Genomic DNA, 8,258 nt, shown 5'->3' with positions numbered 1-8,258 from the left:
ATATCAATGCCTTTTCGTCTAGCAAAAATTATCACTGCTTAAGTGAAGAAACAGCATGCATCGCAATGCATCTGGCTGGTCTAGATAACAGTAGCAGATGTGCTCGGGAGCCAAAACGCCAGTTAAAAGTATCAGATGAATGAGGTAAAATACAAGGTTTTCTTTTCGTGTAACATCACGCAAAATAATGCAGATCCTTGCTGATAATTACAGATGTATATATCACTATATATACGCCAGAAAACAAGAGATCGATAAAGAAGCACGTCGACATCTGCGTGGGTCTGCAAGGCCGGTGAGTATTATTTTCTTGTGTTACACGAGGCAGCGTAGGCCCGGCTATAATTCGTAACAGTGCCTGTCTCTCTCATACAGCCACTGCAGGCTGGCCCTGTGCTTTGATTTTCTCATTAAGTAGGAGGCACTCCTCGCTAGATAGGTAGCTGGCTTGATCATCATCGGCATGGATTCCACTCTGTTTATCATCGGCATCATAGGTATATGAACAAGCATCAACTTTCTCTCCCTATATCTCACACACACACCTTCTCTCACCTTCTCTTGGTGTTGCAGGAAACATCATCTCGGTCCTGGTCTTCGTTTCTCCCATGTATGAGCTGAGCCTACCATTGACCATGGCATCCATGCATTTGCAGAAGCATTTTTTGTTCTTGAGGTTGTTGCTTACATAGATCCATATGCATATGTCAGCCCGACGTTCTGGAGGATCGTGAGGAGCAAGTCGACGGAGGATTTCGAGTCGGCACCGTACGTGCTCACGCTGCTCAACTCGCTGCTATGGCTCTACTACGGCCTCACCAAGCCGGACGGCCTCCTCGTCGCCACCGTCAACGGCTTTGGGGCTGTCATGGAGACCATCTACGTCCTGCTCTTCCTAGTTTACGCCGCCGATCCTACCACAAGGGTGAGCCCTACACGGACATGGTTGACAAACAAAACTTACTTGTATTTACAAAACTTACTTGTATTTGTAAACATTCATGAGCAGCATTAAGGAGTTACCTCTTCTTGAATAAGTTAGTTGTACCCCATTCAGGGAAGTTTTCCACAAAGAATCGCAGTAGAAGTTTATGATCAATTATATATCTTGTTAAACTTTGCAGGTTAAAACTGTGAAGTTGGTGGCAACTTTGGACATTGGGTTTTTCGGATTTGTGTTCGCAACCACAACATTTGCAATTGCGGGGCTTGACATGAAAATCATGATTATAGGATTGATATGTGCCTGCCTCAACGTGTTCATGTACGGATCCCCACTGGCTGCCGTGGTAAAACCCTGACACACACCCCTCAACTATGTCAATTATCATATTTTAGTTTAACTAGTGTTCCTATGCATTTTTGAGAAATATTTTGTTTCTTGTTCCGGGGGCTGACATAGGCATGACTTCATATAGGACGCGGGTAATTGCATTTGGCGAACAACTAGTTTCCACGCATACAAATAGTCTGAAAAATAGCGGTGTATTTACTATTCAGTTAGTTCTATTTTATTGAACTCGTTTTGCAAGATAGTAATCAAAAGCTTTGTGTGCTCAAAGATTGTGATATCTCAGAAACCATGAACTCAAGAGAGCATGCGGGCATCAAAATACATCTGCATTTAACACAAATATATAGAGCTGTCAGATGTGCACGGATAGGCAAGTAAACTCGTCTAGTTCTAAAAAGAGCATAGACATACATGGGTGGATCGATTGTGTACCTCAACACGACATGTGGAATAGGAGATATCCACCACAATATTATACAAGCCATGCATATAGCATGTTGAGTTGTGTATTATTTGGTATGTCAGTGCATTCCCACTGACAAGTCAGAAAGACACGTTCTAGCGTGAATCAATTAGGAGTATACAGTACCACTATATTGTCTTCTCTACAAAAAACAGTACTAATAAGCTCTACAGTAGTAGTCAATTACGCATGCAAATGGCCAAAAGTTTCACTTGCTATCCACTGTGGATAGTCATGTGATTGTCATTGTTTGTTGGCGATTTAATTAGGTCGGATCTGTACCCCAGCTTATGCATGGGCACATTCAGACATTCTCGTTGTCATATGGGGCTTTTTTTTTTAGTGTGGATTTTTTTTGAGTGTGGATTTGGTCACCATGGGTGTGTTGCCCACAGCCCATCTGGCCATTGGCATGGCGTGTGGAGATTCGGGTATAGTTGCCTGCCACCGTAAGAAAGTGAATTAATCGACCGGACCCGGCCCTCTGAAAACTGGCCGTTACATACAACAACGCTGTCCACCTATGGACCACAGGCATGCACGATTTTGTACAACAATGTACCAGTAATGCACATTATTACAATGGCCAGCAAGATGTTGTACCATCTCCATAAATGATTCACGATGAAATCAAACACGAGGGCGAACAATAATGCATCAGGTAGCACGAAATCGTAATATTTTTGCATCTTTGTACGGTCACAAAATAGTTTATACTGCAAGATATGCATCAGGTTGCAGGAAATCGTAATACTTTTGCATCTTTGTACTATCATAAAAACGTCCATAGTAGTACAACATATTCATCACGTTGCAGGAAATCGTAATATTTTTTTGCATCTTCTTACAATAAAAAAAAATTCATACTACTCCCTCATTCCGATAAAGGTTGTCCGGAATTTGTTAATATTTGGATGTGTTGAGACACCAAATACCGAATTTCGTGTCTAGATGCATCCAAATTTGACAAATCTTAGACAATCTTCGTGAAACGGTGGCTAGACCAGTGCGTATATACCCCGGGAGGACTCATTATTCCCCTTTTTTAAACTTGTTTTCCCAGTGTACCTGGTGCTTTAATTATAATCAAAACCGGGCATTGTGCTTTCTTTCTAAAAAAAATGGGCCGAAAGCATGCATGGGCTCTTTTCATGAGCACTGTCTGGAGCTATGTTTCTGAGCACGTGCACTAGAGAAAAATATCTAAAAATATGTGCGCTTGTCAATTTGGGACGAAACAGAGAACGGTGATTGCATCGAAAAGCGTGGAGTACATGCCGTTCTTTCTGTCCTTCTTCCTCTTCCTCAACGGAGGCGTCTGGGCTACCTACGCTCTACTTGACCGAGACGTCTTCCTTGGGGTAAGCATATACGTTATACTAAGCTTAGCTACATGATGAGCTTTGTCTAATTTGGTTGCGAAATCTTACTTCTGCAGATCCCAAATGGAATAGGCTTCTTCTTGGGTGGCATCCAACTAGTTATATATGCAGTCTACAAGAACTATAGGGTCAAATCTCAAACCAGTGATGAAGCAGGAGATGATGGATGGCAGGCTACTTCTTTTTTGTCCTCCGATGCAAGGGTTTAGGTTGAGAACAATGTTTTGGGCGGTGTTTAGCATAAGTCCATGGCGAGTAAATGTTCAATTTTTCTTTCGTGCGAGCACGTACAAAAAATTGGAGTCAGCGAGCTCTATAAGAATTTAAAAATTATATTTATTTTTAGTTGGAGGAAAGTGAAAATGAGAGAGAATGTAAAAATGGGTTCTAATGCAAGAGTCAATACTAGCACGTGCTCATAAGGACTTTCTGAAAGTGTAGGGGGGTCATATATTGATAAAGTACTCACTATGTCCCATGAAATATGTCTTAAGTTTTATCAAAATATTGATGTATCTAGACACTAATCGGTAACTAGATACATTTAAATTTAGACAAAGTTAAGACAAGTTCAATGGGATGGAGGGAGTGGTATATTTCTAAAGCTGACTATGGTACATGATGGCTTAGCTATAGATGACATGGTATCTTGCTTATAGCCAACAACCAATGAGATCATGCATAGAAACCTGTATGACCATTTTACATGTTGCAACAAAAATATATGTTTCCTGGACCCACATGAGGAGATACAATCTTGAATAGAAGAACAATCATTAGTTATACCAAAGAAACACGTTGACTCAGCAATTGAATAATACATCCATTGTTGGGAGGGACTAGTTCTAGGGGTGGGTGTTGGGTCCAGACCGAAAATTCGGTTTTAGCTTTTCAGTCTTTTTTGAGGCCGGTCATAGAAAATTGTGAATCGAATTTCACTGAATTATTTTGCTAACCGGCAATTTTAGGCATCGGCATAAGAAGCATCCTAGCGGGGTGGGCAAGAGGAGTACCGGCGGAAGACAGTGGGTGTGGCGCTCTCACCATCTCGCGATGGGATTATATATTGGTCAGGCAAGAGGGCCGCTGGCGTTAGCCGAAGAGGTGGTCGCATCGGGACTGCTTCTGCTAGCCTAGGACTTGAGTGTTGCCCTCTGGACTTCTCGAGAATATATGCATTATTGTCAACACCCGGATTTTTAAGTCCAGGTGCCTATTATGTCATTCATCGCAATCCCAGGAATATTGTTGTTGCTAGACATAACAGTTGATATCATAAGTCATCATTCATTACAAACCATAATTGTCTTACAAAAGTAGATCACATGATCCAATATTACAACCATAGTTGATCTATCGATCAACGAACATCACAAATATTACAAAGCGGAAGCGTAGTAGTAGTAGTGGACTATCTAATTCCACAGGCCAACGCTTGACGTTAGAAGAACTCCTAGTTGTTGTAGACGTCCTGCTGACCGTCATCCTCGTACTGCTGCTCCTCTTCATAGTCTGGCCATTTGAATAGCCAGGGACACAGCCGTGAGTACTTTTAAAGTACTCGCAAACTAATACTAATGTAATTACTTTCCATTTTATTAAGTGAAGGCTATGCTCTAGGGTTATTTGCATAAAGCCAATTTTAGTTCATAAACATTTAGTAAAAGACTCCTCAGGTGCTAACTAACTCAAGTGGGAACATTAGTGTCATTCCCACGACTCTGTTGTGATTCAAATTCAAGTCACCACTTCAAATTCAACTTTCCTTTTCAATACAAGACCTGATGACGGAATAGTATGGCCTTTCCAATCGTCCGTAACCGTGGACACGACTATTCGAATAGGTTGACACTCTGCAGAGGTTGCACACTTGTGCCACAACATTTGATTACATCCGTCAGGGATAACCCTTAATAATCGTAACTCAGTACGCGGATCATCAACCCTAACCTTTCACTTACATATCCTAGTATAGGCACCTCTCCCCATGAGCTTGGCCTCCCAGTGAAGACAAACCGTCATCCTAGGAACTGCACAGGGCTTGGGCCGGACAATTCACCTCATTCACGTCATTTCACATCATTTCACTTGCAACGGAGGCAGCCTCGGCATAACCCCTATGACGCTTGTTTAGAGGGAACCCATACTAAGACACATAAACTTCCAGTTAAGCCCTACCCATAATCAGGTATTGTGGGGGTACTTGTAAATTGGAATGGTATCGCATCCGAACCCAACCATCAGTTTTTATCAAGTTCATCAATTCATTCATGTCATATTCACCTTCAAAATCATTCAATGTCATTTCATTCCACTATGTTCCCATCTAGAGTAGTCAATTTATTTGTTAGCACTTGCAACTAATCATGAGGGGTGCTATCTAGCTTTCATTGCTCTAGGTTAATTGTGATGCTCTTGTTCTACTCTAGACCAAGTGAATCATGAATCAAAAAGTAAACTTTGATAAATCAAAAATCAGTAAAGCTTGTAAAGTAAAACTTGGGATAAAATCATTAAGCATGAAAATAAAAGTTGTTGGTGCCTTGCTCTTGGAGAGCTTTGCCTTTGCAAGAATATTAGCTTGCCTTGAGTGGCGTATTGATCAAAGTGGTCTTCCTCTCCTTGGAAGTAGACCTCCTCCTCCTCTTGATATTCTTCGGTACTAGCGTCTAAAAACGAATACGATACATACCATCACCAAACAAGCTTAAGTAATAGGCTAAGCACACACATGAGTCACACAAGCTAAGCTAGCATTACAACATGCTTATTATGTGAGTTGGCTTTGTTGTATTCTTATGAAAAATAATTTCCTCTCATTACAAATATTACTTAGTGTTTCTATTTAATTCTTGATTGAAAACTTGGGATGTTACAAACCCTTCCCCCTTACAAAAGATCTAGTCCCGAGATCTTAAAGAAAACTAGGTACTAAAGAGATCTGGGTATTCCTTCTTCATATCTTCTTCTCGCTCCCAAGTGGCTTCTTCTTCGGTGTGGTTGCTCCATTGAATCTTCAGGAACTTGATACTCCTGGTGCGGGTGGTTCTGAAAGCTTCCTCCAGGTTGCGAATAGGTACTTCGCGGTATGTCAAGTCCTGGTTGATATCCACCGAGCGGTGATCGATGTTCTTGAACACGTCGGTCTTCTCCGGCACTTCTAAGCACTTCCGGAGTAGTGAGATGTGAAACACGTCGTGCACAGCCGACATTTCCTCCGGTAGCTCCAATTGATAAGATACTTCTCCTCGGCGACTCAGAACTTTGAAGGGTCCGACATATCGGGGTGCAAGCTTTCCTTTCAGCTGAAATCTCTGCATTCCTTTGAGCGGTGACACTTTGAGGTAGACAAAATCTCCAATCTCGAAGGTCATCTCTCGGCGTCTTTTGTCGGCGTAACTCTTCTGCCTGGACTGAGCAGTCTTGAGGTACTCTCGGATCTTGTGCACCTTCTCTTCAGCTTCTCGGAGAACATCCGGTCCAAAGACTTGGCTTTCTCCGACTTCCGACCAATTCAGAGGGGTACGGCACTTCCTTCCGTACAGGGCTTCAAAGGGGGCCATCTGTAAGCTAGCTTGGTAACTGTTGTTGTACGAGAATTCTGCGTATGGCAGGCAGTCTTCCCACTTGGATCCATATTCCAGTACACATGCTCTCAACATGTCTTCAAGTATCTGGTTGAACCTTTCAGTCTGTCCGTCAGTCTGCGGGTGATATGCGGTGCTGAAATTCAGCCGGGTTCCAAGTCCTTCATGTACTTTCTGCCAGAATCTTGAGGTGAATTGTGATCCTCTATCTGAAATTATTGACTTCGGGGTTCCATGTAGGGCGACTATTCTGGAGATGTATAACTCCGCTAGCTTCGGGCCTTGATAGGTGGTCTTGACGGGGATAAAATGGGCTACCTTGGTCAATCTGTCGACTACTACCCAGATAGAATCATTTCCTTTGCTTGATTTGGGCAGTCCGGTGATAAAGTCCATTCCTACAGAATCCCACTTCCATTCCGGAATCTGCAAGGGTTGCAACAGTCCTGCGGGTCGTTGATGCTCGACCTTGACTCTCTGACAGATATCACACTTGGCGATGTAGCTCCCGATTTCTCGCTTCATTCCATGCCACCAAAATTGTTCCTTCAAGTCTTGGTACATCTTGGTACCTCCGGGGTGGATGGAGTATAGGGTGTCGTGAGCCTCCTTCAGGATGACTTGCTTCAATTCTGAGTCTGATGGCACACATAGGCGACCGTTGTACCAAAGTACTCCTTCTTCATCTTCGGTGAATCCCGGTGCCTTTCCTGCAGCAATTTGGCTCTTGATTCCGTCAATGCTGGCATTTCCTTTCTGTGCTTCTTTGATCTGACCAATCAAAGTGGGCTGAAGCTCTATGCTGGCTAGGAATCCTTCACTAACTAGCTCCATTCTGAAATGCTCAAGCTCTTGGTATAGGCTAGGTTGTTCTTCTGCTATCATGGAGTTCAACTGACACGACAGTCTACTTAGGGCATCTGCTACCACATTGGCCTTGCCGGGGTGATAGTGAATTTCCATATCATAATCCTTGATTAATTATAACCATCTTCTTTGTCTCATATTCAGCTCCTTCTATGTGAAAATATACTTCAGGCTCTTGTGATCCGAATATATCTCGCATCAATTACCCATGAGGTAATGACGCCAAACTTTCAGGGCTAAGACTACTGCTGCAACCTCGAGGTCATGGGTTGGATAGTTCTGCTCATGCTGCTTCAGTTGCCGGGACATATATGATATCACCTTGCCTTCTTGCATCAACACACATCCGAGACCAATCTTGGATGCATCACAGTAGACGTCAAATGGCTTGGTGATGTCCGGCATGATCAATATTGGGGCTGTGGTCAATCTGCTCTTGAGCTGCTGGAAACTCTCTTCACGTTTATCCGTCCATTCAAACTTCTTATCCTTCTTCAACAGTTGAGTCATGGGTCGGGCAATGCTTGAAAATCCTTCAACGAATCTACGGTAATATCCCGCTAATCCAAGAAATGCGCGGACCTCGGTCTGAGTGGTTGGGGCTTTCCATTCTGCAACGGTCTTGATCTTGGCGGGATCTACGGCAATTCCTCCTGCAGACAAGA

The 8,258-nt window shown here is 42.9% G+C and overlaps 1 protein-coding gene across 1 annotated transcript; it reads left to right on the top strand.

Annotated features, from left to right (window-relative positions):
- Positions 1-370: 370 nt before the first annotated feature.
- LOC127340799 (bidirectional sugar transporter SWEET16-like) lies at positions 371-3,622 on the top strand. Its single transcript, XM_051366543.2, has 6 exons — positions 371-497; positions 574-610; positions 712-925; positions 1,125-1,289; positions 2,999-3,118; positions 3,196-3,622. Exons 1-6 carry the CDS (start codon positions 464-466, stop codon positions 3,346-3,348), a joined length of 723 nt encoding a protein of 240 aa, XP_051222503.1. The 5' UTR covers positions 371-463; the 3' UTR covers positions 3,349-3,622.
- Positions 3,623-8,258: the final 4,636 nt, after the last annotated feature.

Source organism: Lolium perenne, chromosome 3, assembly GCF_019359855.2.
Source record: "Lolium perenne isolate Kyuss_39 chromosome 3, Kyuss_2.0, whole genome shotgun sequence".
NCBI lineage: Eukaryota > Viridiplantae > Streptophyta > Magnoliopsida > Poales > Poaceae > Lolium > Lolium perenne.
The sequence above is the reverse complement of the archived record's forward strand: the minus strand, read 5'-3'. Positions and strand labels throughout refer to the sequence as shown.

Bases quoted from the DNA above. Each gene is read 5' to 3' on its own strand.
- LOC127340799 (XM_051366543.2), top strand. From the start codon at position 464: ATGGATTCCACTCTGTTTATCATCGGCATCATAG. The intron at 611-711 runs GTATGAGCTGAG...TGCATATGTCAG, and splicing joins CTGGTCTTCGTTTCTCCCAT to CCCGACGTTCTGGAGGATCG. The intron at 926-1,124 runs GTGAGCCCTACA...TAAACTTTGCAG, and splicing joins CCGCCGATCCTACCACAAGG to GTTAAAACTGTGAAGTTGGT.